This window comes from Indicator indicator, chromosome 12 (assembly GCF_027791375.1).
Source record: "Indicator indicator isolate 239-I01 chromosome 12, UM_Iind_1.1, whole genome shotgun sequence".
Taxonomy (NCBI): Eukaryota; Metazoa; Chordata; class Aves; order Piciformes; family Indicatoridae; genus Indicator; species Indicator indicator.
This window is the reverse complement of record NC_072021.1, coordinates 12,917,430-12,941,415: the sequence shown is the minus strand read 5'-3', so window position 1 is coordinate 12,941,415 and position 23,986 is coordinate 12,917,430. Positions and strand designations below refer to the sequence as shown.

Genomic DNA, 23,986 nt, shown 5'->3' with positions numbered 1-23,986 from the left:
CTAATCTCTGTTCTTCTCCCTCTTAGGGTTACCATCTGTGAAAGCCCTGTAGATTTTGAGGTAGAAACAGACCAAGGACACAAAGAAGTGTCCTTAAAAAGACTATTGTCAGGGCATCATATGCGGAGAACAGTAGGAAGAGATGATGTGAATAGAATAGAATAGAATAGAATAGAATAGAATAGAATAGAATAGAATAGAATAGAATAGAATAGAATAGAATAGAATAGAATAGAATAGAATAGAATAGAATAGAATAGAATAGAATAGAATAGAATAGAATGAAGAAGGTTGGAAGAGACCTCAAGGATCATCGAGTCCAACCTGTCACCCTATCTAAACCATGGCACCAAGTGCCACGTCCAATCCCCTCTTGAACACCTCCAGGGATGGTGACTCCACCACCTCCCTGGGCAGCACATTCCAATGGCCAACCACTCTCTCTGTGAAGAACTTTCTCCTCACCTCCAGCCTAAACCTCCCCTGTGCAGCTTGAGACTGTGTCCTCTTGTTCTGGTGCTGATTGCCTGGGAGAAGAGACCAAACCCCTCCTGGCTACAACCTCCCTTCAGGTAGTTGTAGACAGCAATGAGGTCACCCCTGAGCCTCCTCTTCTCCAGGCTAAACAGTCCCAGCTCCCTCAGCCTCTCCTCATAGGGCTTGTGCTCAAGGCCTCTCCCCAGCCTCGTTGCCCTTCTCTGGACATGCTCCAGCAATTCAACATCTTTCCTAAACTGAGGGGCCCAGAACTGGACACAGTACTCAAGGTGTGGCCTAACCAGTGCTGTGTACAGGGGTACAATGACCTCCCTGCTCCTGCTGGCCACACTATTCCTGATGCAGGCCAGGATGCCATTGGCTCTCTTGGCCACCTGGGCACACTGCTGGCTCATGTTCAGGCGCCTGTCAACCAGTACTTGCTTATTTGGGGCTGCTGAAGAACTGTAAAGTATTAAATATTGCATTGTGCAGGAGAATATATAGGACAACAAATCGATATTTGTTTCTGATCTGATATTTTTGAATGTGATAGATGACTGAAGCATGCAGCATTAGTGAGCATGTTGCTATCGTGTGAGTAGTTGGGGCTTTTCTCAGTGTGTGCCCAGGATGGTGAGCAGGGAGGCCTGAGTGGACCCAGGCAGCAGGGCGTGTGTGTGTGCACAAACTATTTCTTCCTGCTTGAGGAGCATCTGTTCAGTTTGGAGGAAAAAAAAAATGTTTTTCTAAACATGACAGCCTGTGTCCAAAGGAGCTGGCTGCTTGTCCTCACAATGTGGATTCAGATGCTTGACTTCAGACAGTTCTATTTACAGTATAGGGGTGAGGTGGGGCAGAGCCTGCAGAGCTGGGTTACCCAGTCCCTGTGTGCTTGGCCCTTCCTTCCTCACCTCTCCCCTGGTGCTGCAAGAAAATCTTAGGAGATTTTAGAAACTACTCTTAGTGAGAGGTGTAGGGCTGAGGTGGTAATACAGCTCATTTTCCTCTCAGCCCTGCCTTTCAGGAGGATCTGGTCAGAAAGACCCGGGTCACAAATGTGGGGATATACCTGCTCATTCCTGAGTTTAATAGGCAGGTGTCAGCCACACACTCCCTACTGCATATTTAGAAGCCCAATTGTTTCTGATCTGAAGAAGGAAATAGCAAGATCACTAGAGTGCTGTAGGAGCTGGGGATGCACGGCTGAGAGAGGAGCTGTTTGTGGCCCATTGGGTTAGTCTTGATGGAGGGTGAAACACAGCTTAATTACCTGAGGTTTTCTGTTTGGTGGGTTTTTGTTGTTGTGTTTTTGGGTTTTTTTTTTTCTTCTTTTTTTTTTACCTGAAGAGCCTCTCAAGCTTTCTATCTTCTGAGCACAGCAGGCATCTGCGCGATTACTGCGGCATGATGCAAAGAGACGAGGGGAGAAAGCATCAACTGGGAGATCCTGGCAAACATCATTTAAACTGTTGGAGAAGTGCAGCAGATTGACTCCCCGGCCGTCACTGCTGATAATGCTGCTCGCAGAGCTTGTCAGCATTCCAGCTTCACATTTTTATAACCATTTAATTACTGCCTGTATCGAATATTGCAGCTAACGCTCTGGAAGTGCAGTGTAGACTATAAGGAAGTGGAGAGTATCAAGGAGGCAGCCAGGCTGTAATGAGTTTGTTCATCCTATTAGGTAACATCTCTGTAACAACCCCAATAATCATTTTGTTTGTTCTGTGTTTGGGGTTTGTTTTGTTGTTGATTTTTGGGAGGTTTTTTGTTAGGATTCTTTGTCCTTCATTAGACAGTTTTTTCTTTTCCATGAAATCCACAATCTCTTTCTCAAAACTTAATTTGTAATGTAATACAGACAAATTTAATATATTTTTTCTAGCATCCTCTGTGTGACAGAGGGGTGGTAGGGGTGGGCCATGCTATGGTCTGGCAATTGCACCTCCTTACTGCTTTGTCTGAGGTGTCCCTTTGCACAGAGGGGTTGGGGAGTAGCACAGACCTCCTACCACATCTCGGTCCAATGGTGGTGAGTGCTGAGCTGCTGTAAAGTGATCTGAAAATACTGATGTGTAGCAAATGTTCTGAATGCTGTGAAGAGATTTTATCAGGGAGGTAATATTTCTATGTAATGGTAGGTAGTTAGAATTTCTGACATGAACATGTTGGCATCGTTCACCATATTTCAACACATAGCTCATAGGATTGCTTCTGCCCTTTCTGCTGTGCTTTCCCATGGGGGCAGCTCTGCAAGCTGCAAAGCACAGTCTGGGTGCTGTCACTGGGATGAGAGAGGTACTGGGGCCTGGCAGCAGCTGCTGTGTCCTGTGTGCATGGAGCAAAGGGAGAGCAGGCAAGGGCAGTCTGGCTCAGCAGCAGTGGTTCTCTCTGTACCTCCGTTTTGCCTTTTGCTCTCCTTCCCCTTCTTAGAGGCTGCTGCTGTGAGATGGAAATGGGAAAAGGGAAGGTGAGGTGTTTGGGGGCTGGGAAAGGAGAGATTGGCACTGGCTGGTGTCAGTGAGAGAAGGATGTGCACAGTATGCTCCTGGGAGGGAGGCAGGGAAGGGGCTGGGGCAGATGCTGGCGTGAAGGGTAGACCGCTGATAATTAGCTCCTGGCAGCAGTACAAATACAGGTTTGGTCCCAGAGGCTTGAGGGGTAAGACCACTTTGATCAGGTAACAACTTCTGGAGGAATGGGGCTTGAGAAGTCTTTAGCTGTATGACAGCATCCTAAGACAAGGTATGTGTCAAGGAGATGCATAAACGTGTATATATTTGCAAAAGTCTCTATATTACCATATTGGATTTTGTATATATAGTTGCTTTGTTGCTACTAAATTATTTTGTTAACATTTTCATTGAAAAGTGCTTGCTGGTCATTGATCTAATGATCACTGCTTACTAAGCACAAACCCCCAGGCCACAGAGTGTGTCAGATCTGTTGTGTGCAAAACTGAAGGGCAGGGATTGTGATGTCAATCCGGGAGAATCTCATGAGTCTTCTAGTCCTGCCACTGAAGGAGATGATGATACGGCCCTTTGGTGGGCTAAGACAAGGCAGTGCAAAATAAATGGTGTGAAAAACAGTCTTGAGGAAGCTGAAGTAACCTAGAAGCACTCTCATTTACTGGCACATGCTTCTGAACTGCTCTGCCCTCTGCAGTTAATAGGCTTGTACATTCTCTATCCTGCATTTAACCAAAGAGTTACAGAATAACCCTTTGTTAAACAGAGAGTGTCTACAGGACTCCAGTGTTCTCAGTTCTTGTACATAGTGGGCCATTGTATACAAACTCAAGGAATAAGTTTCTGATGCTTCCTTTGGCAGAGCAGTATAAATATCACTAGCATACATCTGTCCCATTCGCTAGCTTAAAATTCTCTCACAGCTCCCATCTTCTCTTCTTAAATGCAATAACTAACCAGGCTGATAGATTTAGGGTTTTGCCTGTCACCAGCTTTTTCAGCCTCTTATAGTGTCTTTAAATGGTTGGAGATGAGCACAGTATAAATATTGAATTGTTTATCAGCTTCTGACATTAGCTAAAATCTAGAGTTTCAAAGCTGTCCTTTGAAAACTGGAGCACAAACCTACTATGGCAATAAGCCCAAAGGTCAGCTAGCTTACTTGTGTGAGTGATCTCTTCAGAGATACATCAATAGTATTCTGATGGTCTTTGGCATGCAAGATGAGAGGAAAGTTGCTCTGACTGTGGGGACACAGGCTGGTGCTTGTGATCTCTGCATGGTCCTGTACAGTTGAAGTTAAAACTTTTTCCAGTGGTTTCACTGGGGAAATCTCTTGGTAAACTGGACCTTGGTGAACATCTGCTCATGCAGCTGCCTGCCGATGTTAGTTTTTCCTCCCATTTCCCATTCTTTCCCTCTTTTATAGTATTTACCTTTTCAGCTTTGACCATTGGACCTAAGATCAGAAGCAATTTTAGGCAGAAATTGGACTTTTTTTTTTTTCTGTGCCCATCAGTACCACTGTATTAAAAAACAAAACAAACAACCCCCCCCCACACACAAAAACCCCACCAACAGACAAAAGCAGCAGCACTGATACCATCTGATTGTGCTCTCTGCAAGTAGCAAGATAGTCCTGCCCTTGAACTAAATAAAGCAAACAAGCCTCAAGCAGATGGTTATCCCTGTTGTGTATCCCCAAGCCTCTCTAAAAGTGTAGATGATCTGGATGGGAAAGCTGTGCTTTCAGCTCCTCTTTTCAATGGTACTCCCACACTGGAGCATAAAGAAAACCAGTTATGTTAATTGGCAAGAATGCACAGACACCAGCCTTTGCTTTCAGTCTGCTTTTGCCTCACAAGCTTGTTTACTTTTGCAACAGAATTATTCACAGGACTTGCAGGACATACACACAGGGAGGAGTTTTTTTTTTTTCTTTTTGTGGGAATTGACCTGAATGTGTGAGGCCATGCCAGCAAGTTGTGAGGTTCAGAAGAACAACATTTAGCCTGCACGCATTTTGAGGACGTTTCTTTGCATTACAGTTGCTTCAAATCCAGTCCCCCTGTCCATCCACGCTCTGGTTGGCAGCCTTGTCTGCCTACATGCTGTCCTTGGCATCAGAGAAATGCTCCTATACCTTTCTCTGTATCTAATCTGTCAGTGGAATTCAAGCAACAACTCCAGTGCAAAAACCTTCTATGTCTGAGGTGATGCTGAAATTTAAGGTCTTGATGGAACAGCTCCATGGGAAACAGCAGTGATAACACCACATAGAAAATTCTTGCTGCTATTAATTGTAAAGGCATCCTAGCAACTGTATCACCCTACTTGTATTTCCTCGTTTTTTCCCAGTGTTTTTACAAACAGCACCTGCTACAGCTGTCTCCTTTACAGAGGAATATAATAGAACTGTAACAACACTGAGAGATTATATGCGTGATTTTTACTGTAGGCTCTTCTGCCTGCTTATTTCCTTGTCATGTCCCTATTGTCTCTTAACTTGTACTTGATTTCTAAGCTCCTTGGGAAGGACCCAGCCTTTTGTCTGTTTGCACAGTATCTGAGCCTATCATGCCCTGGTTCTTCACTAATCCTGTTAATAAGTGCCCCAGTAGTAAAAACGGCAAATAAATTTGAGGTGCAAACAGATGAATATTCTTCTCACCAATTAAACAAGTGGTGTTCTCTGTGCTGTTTTTGAATTGGAGTTGCATTTCATTGCAGGCCTTTGAAGCTCATCTGGGAATTGCCAGTTTCTTTTTCAGCCTCTGTTATCAGCCCCCTTTACTAGTTGACCAAAAAGTACTTGGCAGGCAGTTTGCAGACCGTGAAAAACAATAGGTTGTACTTTTTTAACCTGGCCATGACCTAACCTGGAACAGTCAAAACTGGCATTTGACAAAGTGAGCAAATGTATTTTGATATGCCAAGTAAACTGCACTTGCTGTTCAGCAGCACCTCAGAGTATTGTCCTACAGGGAGATGGAGGGACCATGCTTGCCCCAGGATTGCCGTGGTACCAGGCAAGTCTCAGTAATTCTCTGTAATAGGACTTGAATGAAGCAGGGAATTACTTTGCCCTTAAATCGAAGATTAATGTGATTTTTTTTTTTTTCTGGGACAGAAAACATTGCCTGTTTTCTGGAAGGATAAAGTGTCCACTGAAACAGGATTATATTTACATTATTATTGCAGGGTGATCTGTGAAATAGGCTTTCTGTGCCACAGCAAAGAGCCATGACCCCTCACAGAGTTATCTTTTAAGCTGCATGCTAAACCCACAGGGGCTTATGGCTCAAAGCTAATGGGGATTTAACTTCTCACTGAAAGGAATTTGAAGCCTAACCCTATTTAGATGCTCTTTGCTCTTATTGATTAAATGCTCAGTCCACTGCAAGACACCTAATGGAACCATAACTATATGAATTTTCCATCTGACAAAATGGATGCCAGGGGACACTTCCATGCAGTGTTTATTAGAAAAGGAGTTTGATCTTAAAAAGATATTTCAAATCAGCATGTCATTTCAAAGTACTATTTTGTTTGTAGAGAAATAAATTAATTTGAATGAGAGAGCCTTTTTCAGAGCACCCCACAAAAACATTAGTTTCTGAATTTAGGATTTTTATGAGAATTTTCACTGCTTTCCCTGCTCCCCATGTTCACTAATTCATTTCTGAAATCCTCTCTGCAGAACAGTTTTAAATGATGCTATATAAAAATGATGAACCTAAAACGAAACAAAACAAAAACAACAAAACCAAAAACCAAACAACAAGACAAAAATCCAAACAAACAAAAAACTCTTCCTTTTAACCCCAAATTGCACAATGCGTTGAATTTCAGGAGGACCATATTCTGTCAGGGATCATAGGCATTTTTTAAGATGTATAATGAGAATAGAGGAGCTATCATCTTGGTAGGGGGCTGTGAGCTGCAAAGAGCAGCACATGGTGCCGTGGTCCTATGGTAGCACTCTTGGGTTGCAGTCATGGTCTTTTTGCATGCTGCATTTCTGAGAATTTTCTGTGCTCAAAGTGCTGGTGCTTTCTGAATACCTTGTCACCAGTGCTCATTCTTCAATTGTTGTATTGTGGTGTTAGGGTTTTGGTGGCTTATTCTGAGAAAAAGAGTAATCCCTGGGAGAAAAGTGCACCATTCACATGGAAGCCCAAGTACTGAGGCACAAGGATGTGGCTTTAATGCTTCATTGCCCTTCTCTTTTCATGGCCCTTACTGGACATACAGCCCTGATTCCTATGCTCTTTGAAATCCAGGGAGTGGTGAGGTCTCATCTCCCTCCCAGTGCCTCAGCAAGCGATCTATCTACTTCAGGTGGTTTTCTCCTAGCCTGTAGACCAGCAAGAAGACAGATGTAGAGCCAAACATCATTTCGGGTCTGCCACTCACCTGCTGGGTCATCTCACAAATGTCTTTAGGTAGAAAAGAGGCAGATTGAGATTGTGCTTGGACTTCAGAACCAGAGAAACTTGGTCTTGAGCTATCACTATACCACTCTGAAATGAAAATAAGGTCGCACATTATGCCCACCTCTGATCAGGAAAAGTCATCCCAGTTCTCCATGATGGATTTAGGGGCTTCCTTGGATTTGTGGTTTGGTTTTGTGGTTAGGTTTCATAGCTGGTTGGTTGGGGTTTTTTTTAGCTCTGTAGAAATCCAAAGTCTACTACACTGGTTTTCTTTTGTCTTGTCAGAGGAGCTGTTGTTCTTCTCCCATTGAATTGGGGGTGGTGTGGCAGCCTGAAGATGGTAGCTTTTGATGGAGTGAACTGGTTCCCATGCACTCACAGTGTAGAACTGACTGGATGTTTCTCCAAATTTACCAAACTTTGTTATTCTCATTTTAAATGAGAAAAAGCGACACACACGGGCATTCACAGGAATTTTTCAGTCCAAGTCTCTGAACTTCAGTAATGTTCATACTAATGTGTCAGTATTTTCTATCTGTATGAATACAGTATATAGTATTTCTAATCGCTGTTACTTGAGTGTTCTGGATGTGACCATTGGGCTTGCCTGTTGGTAAGGTTGCACGCTAAAGGATTCCCAAAAAATAAGAACTTGCATGGTGATCTGATGCACAGCCACAGGAGATACAGCAAGTTTGCAGCTGAATAAATACCCGGAGTTTGTTCATTTTCAAAGCTCTTGGTGTTGTCCAGTGAAGAATGAAAATGATGAACCTTGAAATTTTGCAAGAGATTGCAGCTCTGCTCTTCAAAATAAATTCTGGGGATCTTGGAAGATCTTCAAGATCTTCCCTTAGGAAGAAGACCACAGGCATTGTGAATCTGGTTTTCATTGTCACTGGGTTCCCTTTGGGTTGTCTAAAAATGAAAAGTTGTAAAGGGGTAGAAATTAGGGTTAGTTCAAAAAACTCTGACTTAACTGCATGACTTTGAAAAAGGTGTTTTAACTTGCCTGTGTCAGCCATCTGTAAAACAGGTACACAGCATAATAATTTCCTGCAGTGAGTGCCATTTTCAGTCTATCCTGTACTACTTAATGATTTGTGTGACTGCTGAAATAACAGCATGCTCTAAAACTGTGATACCCTTATGTATTTTTCACATAATCACTAGTGGTTGAAATATTTGTTCTGACACTTGAGATTACTCATGTAAATAGAAAAATTACAGCATGCTGGTGATGCCAGACACCTTGAATTCCATCTGAGTATGTGGGTAATTGGAGAGAGATCTATAAATACTAACAGGGGGGAAACCAACAAGCATAAGCAGCACATAAGGAATTCTGATTCAGTTTATTCCTGAGACTGAGATAAAAGAAATAAAAATACAATATATCAGTATCAGGTAGGAAATGGTCATTAGGAATAGGAGGGCTGCAAGTCCACTGAAGAAACGTTTTGCTCCATTTTCCTGCTTTGTGAAGCCGTGTTTTTCTGTTGTACTTTGAGTAGAGTTACAAGGAGTATGATGACCTAGTCCTAGTACCATGTGACTAAAACCTCTATTATAATATTTTTTTTTTTCCTGTGAAGCATTCGGCCTTGAAGTCAAGAGAAACTCCAGATTGGTTATCAGGGAGTGACTCACAGGTCCCACAATGCTTTTTCTCACAATGTGACTGCTAATTCCCATGTTCAGCTCCCAAATTGCCTGTTTCGGATGTTTTCCACTTGCGTTGTGAAAGATTTGTGTACTTCTAATTGCAGAGTTCGTAATGTCACATAACAGTGTGGCAAATGAGCTGTTTCACATTTTGTTCATAAAAACGTAAGTTATGTAGCTACTGCTTGCAGGTTTCAATTTTCAGTTTATTAGGTAAGTGACACTTCTGCAATGTAGCTGCTCCTTCTCCACTGAGTAGTGTTTCTTTTGTGTACAAGCTCCTTAAGATAGCATCAGCGTCTCCGAGATAAAGCTGTAAGCATCTCCTTTTTAACCAAACATTGTACCTCTGGGATTTACAGAGTGTTTACAAGCTAAAATTGGGTTTCAGATTGTGAAGAGAGAGATGTCTACATTTATTTTGGGGAAGTATGTAAAGTTTTTGGAAGACTTGTTAGCTTATGGGACCTTACCACTAAAATTCCTACATTTATCTTTAGTAACATACCGAAAGCTAAAACTGAACACATCTAATTAACTGAAACAGAAACTTCAAAATTTAAAGTAAATTAAATCACTTGAAGGAAACTGTACCATGTTCATCATCATAGGTATGAATAAGAGAAATTATAATGGAAAGTATTGCTCAGTGTCAAGTGTAAAGAGTCTCTCTTTATTATTAACTTGACAGAATTTTTTATGTACTGTGTTGCTGACAACATGTTGACTGCTTTTGATCATTCTGTCAGCTCAAGTGCTAGTAAATGTCACACCTTGAACCAGACCAGTCATCCAGCCTCAGGTTCCATTGTGATTCTATGTGACACAATTTTGTGCCTGCTTAGTTTCTGTTAATCTATTTTGAACAGAAACACAAAAATCTCACCTCAGCATTGAAACTAGTTCTGTTTCCTTGCACATGCATGCTGTTAGCCTTAAACATGGCCTTTATTATCAGAACTCAGTAACATAAGTGACAAAGGAGCTGAAGGGATGTTAGTTAGAGCTGAAGGTTAGTGATGACCAGCTCCAAGTGCCATCAGGGAGAGAAGTGGGTGGGAAATGTTGACTGCAAGGGGAGCTTTCAGCCTGCCTAATATAGACTGGAGGGACTAAGCTGTGTACTTTGCTCATGCTTGTTCTATGTGGAGTATAAAACTGTGGCTTAGTGGAGGAATGGAAACAGAATAATACTTATTAGGTTTTGCAGTTGACAAAATTGTTGCGTAAGATCAGAAGATATTTAAAGCCTTCAGTCCCTGGAAACCTTTATATTGAGGAAACTCAGAAAGGGTTGAGGAAGTGTTTACTAAAGGGGAACATCAGGCGTAGGGAATCAATGACTGAATCAGCCCATGCCATAGGCAAAGTCTCAGGGAAAGAAACGGAGGAATAACAACACTGTGAAATAGTTTTGGTGGTACATAAGATGGCCCTGGAACGTGACCTCCAGCTCCTCAAGTGCTGAAATCATAGTGGCTCCTGCCAAGACTCATTGCTGAGTTTTCACCAATATTTTCTTGACTTCTAAGAGATTGTTGCAGGGGAGCTACTTGCTATTGAGACCTGCTTTGGCTAGCACAGTGTAGCTGGTCACTGTGCCCTATTTGGGTTATCAAAAACATCAACTTTCACAGACCATACCCTTGCATGACTTCCTGAGAGCAGCCCATTTTCCACCATTTGATGGGGGCCTGGACACCCAGATCCCTCAGTCTGCTCTCTGGAACACAATTCTTGATTCATTGACAGAGAAATTCTCTTAAGCAAAATTGCTGATTCCAAGGTGCTTTCATTTTTTTTGAGTGCAAGCTTGGATGGTGCTTACAGCACTGCTTAACATTGTTCACCTATTTTATAAAAGCTGCTGCTAATTTAAAGGAACATTGTGAGGTAATCCTTGTATTTTTAAAACGCAGTTATTTCTTTTTTTTTTTCCACCCAGACTGTTCGTAGCCCACTGAAAGCTTGAACTTGAAGTTTGGTTGCTTACCAGCAGCCTTTTGGCACCAATTGCTAATGCAGTGCCTTCAAGGAAACGTTGTCGTAAAGGTGTGTTTGTCTCCTGGATCTTTCTGAAGTTCCTCTTTCAAAACGTTCATTTACATCTTCCATATAAAAAGTGCATACATGGAATGTATATGCAAATAGTCCTTTATAAAAGTACAAGCCTGTGTCTTTAAGTGCTGCTCTAGAAGAAGCAAACACTGAATTCAGCTGAATTAATTTTAAAACTGAAAAAAAAATGGTAAATTCAGTTTAGTCTCACTACAGTATAAGAAATGGCCAAAGCATGTTGTAGGGGATTTGTATTCTCACAAGGTGTTTATTTTAACTAATTTATATCATGTCCCAGAGGTGAAGATCTGATGCTCTTGGCAGGTTTACTATTTCAAATACCTTTCAGCATGAAGGAAAGCAGGTGATGCTAATGGATGTTACTTGTCTGAATGTAGTAACAGATGTTTCTGTAGGAAATGGAGTGGGAACACAAGCAGGACTGTTGTCTGGTTTTTGGTGTATGGCCACATTTAAGGTCACTCAGTAACAGGTCTTCATAAATGATCCTGTTCATAAGCTCTCTTCCTCAAGTATTTGGGTCTTAGTTTCAATGATGGCACCTGCAAGTAGACAGATTCTCATCTCATTTTCATACCTGTGTCTTCACTGTAGGGCATGAAGTTTGCTTCAGTTCAGTGGAAATTTGATCTCCTACATAAAACCTCTCAGGCAAAATTCTGGTATTATGATACTGAAATAAGTTTAATGTGGTAGATCTTTCTCCAGCTCTGTTACTCTCAGTTCCATGGACTACAGTGTACAAGACTTTGCATTTATGTTGGCATTGCTTGGACATGGTTCATGAATTTTATGGCTAGACTTCTTTCAGTTGCATCTAGCTTTGAAATCATTTGAGGCATTTGGGGGTTGTGTCTTAGCAAAACTACTAGACTGCAAATTCTGTGTTTTAATGTTACATCAAGCAAAATAACACAACCATGATGAGTGACTGACTTGCTTGGCTGATCTACCCTCCTGAAGGCCACAAATCTGCCTTGTAGGTTTTGATACCATTCACTTCCCCCTCCACCCCCACCTTGGAACAGTATCATTTCAGCAGCTGTTAGATTGCTCTGAGTTGATAACTTGAACTTAAAGTGGTGGTAACTACAACCTCAGAAGTGTTTGTCTTAAGGTGGGAACTGTGTACCTGCAGTTGGGGCCTCTTTTAGTTCTGCATTATCAGCTCTTTTCAAACTAATCAACAATCATTTTTGCAAGCGAAGTTTTTGTATGCCATGCCATCTGCAGTACTCTTGGAGATAGTCTGGTGTACTCCCTTCAGAACAGATGAGTCAAACTCCCCCTTAATACAGAATAAGCTGATAAATACAATTACCTCATCATGTTCACGTTGTGGGCATGAGTGACTCCAAAGGTTGATCCTTCCAAGCAGTCTTAAAAGTATGTTGGAGGACTTGCCTAGCTCCTCTTCTTTGGGCTGTGTTTTACCATGGCACAAACCAGACCAGATAAAGATGGATTTACGGGAACTTTGGAAAATCTTTGGGGTGTGGGTTTTCTTTTTTTTTCTTCTTTTTTTTTTTTTTGGTTATACATATCAGTAACATTAACTCATCCTCTGAAAATAGCCTCAAGAGATTTCTGAGTGATGTTTTCTTACTTGCCTTTGGTAGTTGTCTCTGAGTACTTTCTTAGGAGAGAATGCATGCATAAAGAGGAGACTGTGCTTTTCCCCTGCAAAGGGAATTCCTTGATCATCTTTCTTTGAGCAGATTAGGGTGTGTTGTTCCTTTTGATCTCACACTGTAAATGTACACATCCTGTCCTCATTCCAACAGTTACAAAAGAGCTTTGCTCCAGAGTACTGGCTTCTCTTCAGTGGTCTTTGTCTTCCCTCCTAGGAAACAGTTTGAATGTGTCAGAAGAGTCCTAGTTCCTCAGAACTGTCTGGCCAAGAACCTGCCCAAGATGGTCTGTAGTATTTCTCTCATTAAAAGCCTGCTTCTTCCTGCCCCTCAAAGTCATCTGTGAACAGTAACAAAGGATGAATTGTGGAGAGTTGGGACTTGGCAGAAGTGTGTATAAATTAAGTGTTGTTTTCAAAGCTACATTGCCTGTCTTGCAGATCAAAAAAATAAATGCAAAAAATTTCAGTGTGTAACGATGGATTCATTCATTTGATTGCCACTTCCCTTCCTCTTTTTTTTTTTTTTTTTGTTTGTTTGTTTGTGGGGAGGGATGTTCTGGAGATTGGAATTTAATTGCTTGACCACAGTTTCTAATTAGTGGTGCAGCAAAAGGCTATAGGTCATTAATTATTACTGAATATAAGGATCTCTGTCGTTGAGATACAGCATCAAATGGATGAGTTTAAATAGCTTTCAACAAAAATTCTAGTATATCAGTACAATGATTTATAATAATGAAACCATTAGAATTTTTTTCAGTCCCTGCATGTTGGCTTCTTTGTTTGTGGAGTACATTCTGGTGGTCTTAAAGGATGGAGCATTTTTATAGGAATATGTATTTAATATTTGTATGCTTCTATTAGCTGTGTCTATTCTGAAGGCATAAACATATATATACGTGTCCATAGAATAGTTATTCATTATTCAGAGTTGTTATGCAATAGCATGCCTTAATTTTATTAAATGTTTGGGGATTTTAATACATTAGGTATTTTTGTTGGCAATATATAAAACCACTGTTCTCTGAACCCATTTTCATTCAGTACCTGGATTTGTGCTACTGTATCTACAGGGATATCTAGCTCCTGAGTGTAATGGTCTGAGAGCAGAGTATTATCCACGATATTACTGTAATGTCCAGCAGTCTGTATCAGTTGTTTTTCTGGTTTTAAAACTGATGATGGAATGGGATTGTATAGCTTCAGTTATACATTAACATTGCTCCATTCAAGATTCTCAGCTAGTGCAGTGCAGTCCTATAATACATACTGGTATCAACTTGTTTACTGCAACGTGGATTAAGAACTGGTTAATGGATGTATTGCAAAATGTAGACTTGTGTAGTGACCGTAAATTGGGGTGTGTGTGTAGTAGGGTTACTGCTGTGTTGGTATAAGACAGAGCGTTCTGCAGCATTTGCATCCAGAGTTTAGAGGTAAATAGGAAATAATTGCTGATAAAAGTTATTAATCATCTAAACAGCTTGTGCCTTATTTTAACCAAATTTATAAGTTGGACTTTGTATACGGGCATGAAATCGTGGATGTTGGTGAGGCAAATGGGAAACAGTGGCTCTGACATTTAATTAATACAAAAAAATTATAAAAATGGATCAGGTTCTGCCACCTGTTCCACTCCTGTATTCCATTTGTTAATCTCTATGTATCCCTTTGGGGTCTTTTAAAATATGAAACACATTTTAATATGCAAGAGCCATAAAATCTGGTTTGTAAAACCCAGCAGAATTTAGCATGGATCTCTAAGGATGTGCTTGTATTTAGTGGGAAGTAGGAATTTGTAGAAAACTGCTAAAGTCCATTTTTCTTTTGACAGAAAACCCTTTTTTCGTTTTATGTTTTAATCCACCTGTAGAATTTTGTAGGAAGATGGCAGCCAGCTGTTTACCCAATGTATTAATAGTCTCTATTCCTGTCAGTCTTTGGGGCTGAGCATCCATCTCCTGTTCAGAGGCAGCAGGAACTAGCTGTCTGGGAATTCAAAAGTTGGCAGGAGTTTTCATAGGACATTTTTCCTCAAGGTGGTTTTCATAGGACGTTTTTCCCCAAGGTAATATTTTTGGCTCTGGCCATGCTTAAGACTCTGTGGAAGGAGGATTGTGTTTCTCCTCCTGCATCTGCTTCCTCTTTCACATGAGTTTCTGAAGCAGTGCAGCTTGCCTGCCACGAATCCACTAGTGCATCACATGGAAACTTGGCTTCTTGACACATGGAAGGGACGGCTCTTTTCTGCTGCACCCGTCTCTGGGGAATTAAATTCACATTCTGTATTGCTGCTTAGGTTTACAGCCAAATATTTCACTTTAGTTTCCTTCCTCTCCCTGCCCCGCTCTCCTTTCTTTAATTAAAAGATGCTCAGGTCTAATGCATATAGCTGTGGCTGAAAGAGGATGAAAATAGGACAGATTAAAGAGCTGCACTATTGATACCTGGACCTCTATTTAGCATCACATTGCTGGCATGTCATTGTAACAGAGTTCAAAAACTGCTTTCATTACGTTTTTTCAACAGATTAATTAATAACCTCTAGTTTTTAAAGGAGCAAAATCTTGTTTGCAATCAAATATGATTTTTATAGCTTCAGCTGTTTTCCCCATCTAAGTTAATGACAAAGTCATATTTGTTTATTGTAAACAGGAATAGATTCACCACATTTGTATGTGTTCAGTCCCTCTGTTTCCCAAAAGCTTTGAGCACATCCAGCTGAGATTACCAACTGCTAAAACCAGTGTCTGTATGACACGAGCTAAGACTGCTTATTTTCAGCACCTTTGAAAATCAGGTTATTTATGAAGCACCCAAGGAGGAGCATTAGCTTTGAGAGTTAGGTGACACGAGTTTTTAGATGATGCACTCCAGACAGATGTCTACAAAAAGTGAAAAAAATTAATCACAACACCTTTTGCCATAAATAGTTTCTGGAAGCCTGGCAGAATTTCATGTCAGCACTTCTCAGAGCAGGGAACAATGAAATTCAAAAATTACTCGGAATACTCGGGGCCAAAGAAAGCAAACCAACAGTGCTGGGTAGGACAGCATTTGATCCTTCTCACAGAGGAATATCCTATAAAATACACAAAAGTCCTTATAATTGAAATTAGCAAGTTTATGAAAAGGAGAGAGAGCAATGGCAAGACGTAAACTGAGGTGTTTTAGAGAAAAGATGGCAATAAATGCTCAGAGCCTGGACTTTAGTTTTGCACAGATCTCTCTCTTGGTAAAGCTGTTATGGAATGTCTTGAAAGTAGTGTTGCTGAAATTACATTACCTGTGATCTTGGCAGAAACACTGCTGTTCTCCACTCCTCTGAATACTTCCCTTGCTTTCACTTTGAATTTAAAGCTTCAGTCTGCTTTCCCTAATTTAACCTCCTCCACCACAATGCCTTTTTGTAATTACCCATCTCTTTGTTATTCAATCATTCCCAGGCTCTTCAGCCTAGCTGACACTATAATCTGCACCGTTGGAATCTTGGAATCTTCTCTCACAGCATTTTAATAACTTCCCCAAATAAGTTCACATTGCTCCTGCCCTTTTGGCTCCTGTCGTTGCTATTTGAGTCATGGGTACAATCAAGTGGTAACAGCCAGTTAGGCAGCCACAGCTGTGTACATTGGATAGATACCTTTAACTAGGGGTGCTTAAATGTAGGGCCTTTTCCTGGCTGAGCTTTGTCAGCTCTGTGAAGGAGGAGAGTGTGCCTGGCAGATTTGACGAGCACGTGAAAAGCAAAAGCTGTCTTGAACCGCCAAAAGAATTGAAAAAGAGGGAAAATGTTGCAATATTTGCCTGCACAAAGAGGGGACTGTGAAGTATGAGTGTAAAAGAAGTGCTGATTTTTTTTCATACATTAAGATCATTTGGGAGTCCTATGTTCACTTTTCCTGTCCACTAGAGCTGGTATCCATTGGAAGAGACTGAGAAGAGATCTAATCTGATACCTTCAAACTCACAATACGCTTAAACATGATTTTATTTACTAAAGAGAAGGATAAAGGTTTAATTGGTTTTTTGTTTACTCCATATGTGCAAGGAGATCAGCTAAAGTGATTTCCAGCAAGCGGAAATAGCTGTTGAGATCAGTGGCAGGACGCTGATAAACATGAACCTGAAGTGAGATGTGAATTTGCAGCACTGGGAGTATCACTGGAACATTTTAGATAGGGGAATAATACATTCATTGTCATTTGGTCAAATGTCTTCATAAAAAACCTCCCTATACCTCAGCCAGCTCATGGCTTCTCTATAGAAGAATGTGCATGAGAACTTAGAGCCTGTTGAATGGAGATTGGATGGCTCTCCTGGCCTTACATTAGCTGTATGTTCACATTTTGCCTATTCCATTCTCTTTGCTTGTTTTACTCATTGCACCACACTGAGACTGGCAGCAGTCAGATCTGCATCTTCTGTGTTTGCACAGCTTCTGATGCTGTCATGATGGGCGAGTAGAAATTACGAACATTGCTGAAGGCTGTTTGGACCAGTTCAAAGAACTCACATGAGATGCAACTACTAAACATCCATTTACTTATTGCTTTCCTTTTTTCTTCTATTTTTTCTTTCCATAGTGAAGTACATGAGAGAAGCAACACCCTACGTGAAGAAAGGCTCTCCTGTTTCAGAAATTGGGTGGGAGACGCCTCCTCCCGAATCTCCCCGCTTGGGTTGCACCTCAGCCGACCCTCTGTCGCAGCTTTCACTCTCCATCCACAGGGACAGGAAGACAATACCACTCAAGATGTGCTATGTGACACGCAACATGACAGTGCCAGACCCTGAAAACAGGTGAGTGGGGGGGAGGGTACCTGGGGCTGAGGTTTTCCCTTTGTATTGAATTGTCATTGACTTTTCTAACATTGGGGTTGGTGAGCAACAGAGTCTGGCAATGAGCTGGCACTAGGCTCTGGCTGTACAAAAAAGCCCAGCAATGGGTAATCAAGCACCAGTTTGGGATGGGTGGATGGTATGGTTGAGCCACGTGGTGCCGGGTTCAGCCTTTTGGGTTCTGCTATAGAGAAACTCTCAGTGCAGTAATACAACATTTTTGTTGGAAATGGGATCTCAGGGCCTTGTTTTCATCCTGATTAAGTGTCTGCTTTTGAAGGAAAAGACACTGTGCAGGCTAATTGGTTACATCTTCCAGGCTGGCTTAATCTAATTCCACTAAGTTGCATTTTCTTTTCCTTTTAAATTACTATTATATTAAGAATGGCCTGTTTTGTCCATTCAGTTCTGGGTATTAAAGTCAAGAATAGGAGAAAAGTTATACTTACAAGACATTAATGGGGAATTTCTGTGGCTTCTTTGTTTTTTTTCATGATGTTAAAAATAGAAAGAGCTTTTACCAGCCCTTATTTATAACATATGTGAAACAGCTGCACCATACCAGCACACTCTCAGATCCCTGCTCTAACAGCTGCTAATAAAAAAGGGACCAGTCAAGTCAGTAATACAGACTAATTCTTCCATCCAAATAATGGCCTTTTTGTTTTTCTGCAGTGTGCTGGCTTTGCCCAGAAGCTGGGTTTAATGCCTTTGATTCTTAGCACTTACATTTGGGCATAAATAATGGTTACATTTTCAGTGAAGAAGAAAGAGCAGAGGGGATTTGGGGAGGATAGGTTCCCTATTAATCTTTTGTACTGCAGTTCATAAACTTTATCAGTATCTGTATAATTAAAAAAAAAAAATCTGAACTTCTTTTCAGTTTCTGTTTTCTTTCCTCTATCCTTTACTGTTTAGTGATGCTTTACTTTGCTGGTGCTTCATCTCACCAAGTAGTTACCACCATAGTCAACAGTAACTGACTACTGCAGAGTGACGTTGTAAACCAGCAATTAACCCAGCAGTCTTTCTCAAGTTTAAATCAAGATGCTGATTGCTATCAGCCACCTTTTTTTTTTCCACATAAATCTGTATAGTTTAAGATGTTGAGGTTGCTATGGATTGTATTTTTAAAAGGCCCATGCAGCCCATGAATCTGCAGAACATAACAATTCTCTACACATACTGGCTTTATTCTTTTACCATTTTCCCCTCTGTTTGACAATATTGTGTTTCTCAGCTTTGGTCATTCTCTTGGTCCTCAGTTTTGTTTGAAGGCTAGGACTGATTCAGAGGAGGAGCTGACTTTTTCAAAGCATGCTACAAATGCATGTGTTCTTAGGTGTTACTAGGAAGTAATGCGTGGGAGAGTCATATTGCTTAGTGTCACAGTTTTCATTTTGTGCTGCTGTCATTTCCTGTGGAAAGAGTGACTTCTGATTTTTACACAGTGAGATACACAGTTTAAGATGGATTTTTTTCATCCAGCACACAGTACCTCCCCATCATGCTAACTGCAGTGTAAGAGTAGCATCCCAGTGATTTGCATCTTGAGTTATTTCAGGGAGTTTTAACCATTCTGAATACTAGAACTGATATTTTCCGGTAGAAATGCTATCACAATGCAGCAACCCTTTCCTATAGGAATACATCCCAAGGCAATAATCTGATTCTACAAAAATTATTTGATCTTTGTTCATGGCAGAGCTCAAACCATGTCCTTACTTGTTCTGACACTTCTGTTTCATGACCCAGTGACCTGACGCACACAGATCTTATAACTGATAGTGTCACTTTGTTGGATGGCTTTAGGAGAGCGTTGCTGGAAGGCTGACAAAGCATATGCTGGCCATAAAAAGGCTCTCTTTCCCTATAGTTAAGATAATTTTCAGCTAAGACTGAGTGTGGACAGAGAAAGCACGAGTTTTCCAGTGTAGAAACTCAGAAGGAAATACCTGCTTGTTGGCACTGAATCACCTTTGGTTCGTAGAAAGCAGGGGTGAAATGTGGGTTTAGTGGGCATGGAAGAAGTTAGGTGGTTTTCCCACTAGAGCTGGTAGCCCTGCATAGGATTTCTGCTTCCACTTGCAAGTCTGGCCTCAGTTAAGTTTCAACCAGATTTAGTATGACATCGTTGGAAGCTAATCCTTGCACCAAAAAACTTGAACCATGAATGCTGATAAACGTAAGTTACCAGGAGACCATGAAGATGAAACGAAAAGACAAACATCTTCAAGGGCTCTGTGGCAGTAGTATGAACAATATTGTCCCAAAACCTCCTTCCTGAATATTTTTTTCTGAAGCATTTTCAGCTGTGAGACTGATTATTTCATAGAATCATAGATTCATAGAATCAAGAAGGTTGGAAGAGACCTCAAAGATCATCAAGTCCAACCTGTCACCCTAAACCTCATGACTATTTATGTGGGTGATGTTTGTGGTACTAGTAGAAACTCCATACCTTTTCAGTAAAACTTAATGAAAGATGACTGTGTGCAGTTTGGGACCTGCCAGCACTTTGAGTTGCACTGCTGATCCAAAGCACAACTATTTTTCTTTGAAAAAACTACAAGACTGGACATGTTCAGACTGGATGTTAAGAAGAATTTCAGTACTAAGAAGGTGGTCAAACAGGCTTCCTAGAGAGGTGGCTGATGCCTCAAGTGTGTTTAAGGCCATTTGGGCAATACCCTTAGCCATGTGCTTTAACTTTTGACAGCCCTGAAGTGGTCAGAGAGTTGGACTAGATGACTATTGTAGGTCCCTTCCAACTGAAATAGTCTAGTCCTGTCCTGTTCTGTGAAGAAATGAAAGTCATTTAGCTCCTGCACCTCTTCAAGCTCATGTTGGTGTAAATTAAGGGAGACTGAGTTGACAGGGAGGCAAATACTAGGCAGTGGAGAAAAGCCTGGATGTCTTGTTGGTGAAAGCATGGGCTGGCTTGTGCCTCCACCCTGCCTGTTTCCTGCTTGGTAAACACAGCCATACTTGGATGTGGCCAAGCACAAGCAACCATTGGTTTACAAAGCAAAGGATGGATTCCCCTGCGGTTTGGTTTAGAGATGCAGCTTTGCAGCCCAGGTTTATTCACTGTTGATGAGGGAGCAGAGCCTCTGAGTCACATACATGATGTGGGGCTTGCAGAGGGCAGGGCACTGAATGACCATGTTACCAAGAATGAGCTACAGCTGCTCTTGTAGAGCATAGGAGCATTTGTCTTGGTTTTTGCTTCTTGTAGTTTGATAACACTGGGCTCAGCCAATGACACTGGCTAGTAGTAGAAGCACAGATGAGGTGAAGTGCTGGACAAAGGTTGAAGTCTGGACCTGGGACTAAGGAGATGATGGACCTCGCTGTGCTGGCACTGTTGCAGCATGCTGGAAGTGTGAAAACCATGGGTGGACACCAGTGTTTCTCTGGGCTTTCCAGGGGAGATGGAAATCTTCCTTTCCTGGTGGACAGTATAGGACAGCTTCTGGTTTGGGTCTTTTTTTCTGTTATCATTGTGTGGGCAAAAGAAGGAGAAAGGAGTTACATATGCATAAGGGATGGAGCAAAGGTAAAGATACTATCATGGGTGCATTACTAGTACAAAAAAATCCTTCTCCATGGCTCCCCAAGGAATTTGTGCCCTAGCTCCTTGTGCAGTTACTGAGCTGCTCTCTGGCTGTAGACAAAATGTCTGTGAAGTGGAAAGACTGTACTTAATTTACCATGTTGTTGTGAGCTACAGCTCAAGATCCTTGGATGAAAGACTTATAACACTTTAATTACTATTATTGGTACAGACATGTTTTACTATTTGAATATCAATAAGTCCTTTGAAGAAGTCATTGAGCCCGCTAGAGTCAAAATCCTGATTTATATCAAGAATTTTTGTTACTGTTCTTTTTCTTCTGGTGGTCTGTGTTTATTATCTCTTTAGCTTACTGTGAAACTAAGAGAGAGATCAACAATCCAACATTAAAGTAAAGCAACTTGAAAGGATGTAATCCAAATCCAGAAAAGAACAAAAACTATAATAATTAGGGTGAAACTCTGGTTGATTCTCCCCTCATCCTTAAACCACACTGTTGTGCAAAGCTATCTTTGTTTGTGGTCTGTTATAGAAAGATGATCTACCACTATGAAGCTCATCACATCCTTGCCCACAAAATGACATGAATTTAAGATCAAGGTGAACGTGGTTTTTTTTTTTAAACTTAGCTCAGCAGATCTTTTGTTGTTAAAAATCCAGATCCTCCTTTTGTGTAAAGCTGGATGCTTCTTGTCATGTTTTTGTTTGTAGTACTGTAACTGCTAATCTGGTCTTTACTGGGAGGGATGAATAAGTAGGCAGCACATGATACTTATCTACTGTTCTTTCTTTTCAAGCTGAGAGAAGTTAAGTGATTTGGCTAAAAAGGCATTTGCAGTCCTCTTCAACAACCTGAGGCTAGGAGAGGGAGGAAGTTGGGGCTGGGAGGTGAGGATGGCTGGTGATGATGAATGACTAGGTGATGGCAAAGGTTTCCTCCTCCTTGTCCTTTCTAAGAGTTGCATGGCTGTGGGACCCCCTTTGGTAGCTAGGGTCAATGAGGTCAGGACTAGAATTGTCAGATGGGAGACCTGTAAGACTGCATTTCTTCTCTTACAACAGAATTTTTTTAACTGCTGGAATTAATAATTGGTTGAGCATGGGCTGTCTGACAGTTGACTATCATCTGGGTTTTGGGCAGCTCTGCAGTCGGTGGTGCCTTTTGGAAGCTGCAGTTATTTGCCTTGATGAGGGGCAGCAGCTGGAGCTCTGAAGCCTCTAGGCAGAAAGGGTGATTTATTTTTATTTTTTTTTTTTTTTTAATTATGAGGAGTAGTTATTTTCCATCATTTGTGAAACTCCTCACCAGCCAAACAGGTCATTGATTTTGCCCTGGGTTATATGAAATTACGTCTTAGCCTCAGTTTCTTCTCCACCTACTTGGAAGGCTACTGAGATCTGTAAAGAGGAGCTGGTTTGGTCTCTTTTTGACTCAAATCAGCTGCTAAGATTTTTGTAAGGGAAAAAAAAAACCAACAACACAAAACAACCAAAAAAACCTCAACAAACCACCATCAAACAACCCAAAGGCCATTTTCTGCAGAGCAATGTCAAGGGTATTCATTTACACAAGCTAGGGTGAACTTTGGCTGGTCATTTACTTTTTTTACTTCAGGTTTAATTTTTGTTCAGTTAAATCATGTTAAAATAGCTTTCTAATGTCCTAAGGAGCTGCTCGGGTCTCTAGGCAACGGTTTGAGAAGTGAACTGCTGGGGAAACATGCCAAGATCTGTGGTGAACACAGTGGAAACCCCTGACTTCTCCTGTGGAGTATTTGAGATACCAGTGTACCTCAAACTGGATAGCTATGGGATGTCTGTGCAGGTGCTGGTGAATCTGGGATTAGTCATGTCACATTTTCTTGAAAAACAAGTCACATCTTTTCTCCTGGCATAAGGACCTGGGGTTTCTCCCCTTCCCATCTCTCTCAGCTTGACAGGAGGGCTCCTGGTGTCCTTCCCATCCCCAGCACAAATCGAATCAGAATGGGAAAAGTTCTTGCACATGTTACTCAAAAAAAGAAAAAGTGTGCCTGTGCACAGATATGAGTGTCAAAACTGTGCCTGGGTGTGAACAGGACTGAACGGGACCTGACAGCAATAAAATGTGTCACCATGAGTGGGTGGCAAGGAAGGATGTGTGGTGTGGAGGTGGCAGTAACTGAGGCTGGTAGAATGCTTTCAGATGAAGTTTTGATTTTTTTTTTTTTTCAACCAAAGTCTTTATTTTCTGTGAAAATACATAAATAATTAGTAGAGAAAAAGAAGACATGTTAGTGGAAGGTTTGAAAAAGTCAAAGAATTTTGATTTTTTTCCAACCAGCTCTAGCTGCAGAGGATTTAGCTGAGGAATAGAAATAAGAAGAAAGGAACTGGAAATTAATCAAAGAAGGGAGATGAAGAAACTGCCCTGAGAAATGCATGGAGGGAAATGAGGACAAATTAAGAAAAGGTGATGGAGAAAGAAGCCAACCAAAAGAAGTAGTAAACCAAGGGAGTGAAAACTGCTGCAGACGTTACTAAGTGAGTATTTTTGTGAGGGGAAAAAAAAAAAGAATCAAAGAGATGGAAGATGCACTTCAGATGCACTGAAGAGATGGAGAAAGAAGAGTGCTGCAAGAAATGTCTCAGATTAAAGGGAAAGAAGGAGCAGTGTGTGTGCTGCAGGACAGAAGAGAGGACAAACAGTTAATCATGTTTTATGTGTGTCTGCATGTAAAGGTACCTAAGTGCTGACATCCAAGCAGCTGCTGAATAATGTTGGAGAGTGTTGTTAACACTTCAGAGACCTGCCAAACAAAGC

At 41.2% G+C, this 23,986-nt stretch overlaps 1 protein-coding gene across 1 annotated transcript in view; it reads left to right on the top strand.

The window, feature by feature from the left end:
• Positions 1-23,986, top strand: part of SNTB1 (syntrophin beta 1) — a 102,218-nt gene that overhangs the window by 39,229 nt on the left and 39,003 nt on the right. The window contains exon 2 of the mRNA XM_054385492.1: positions 17,351-17,567. Within this exon, the coding sequence (XP_054241467.1) occupies positions 17,351-17,567 (217 nt within the window). The remainder of the gene's footprint in view (positions 1-17,350; positions 17,568-23,986) is intronic.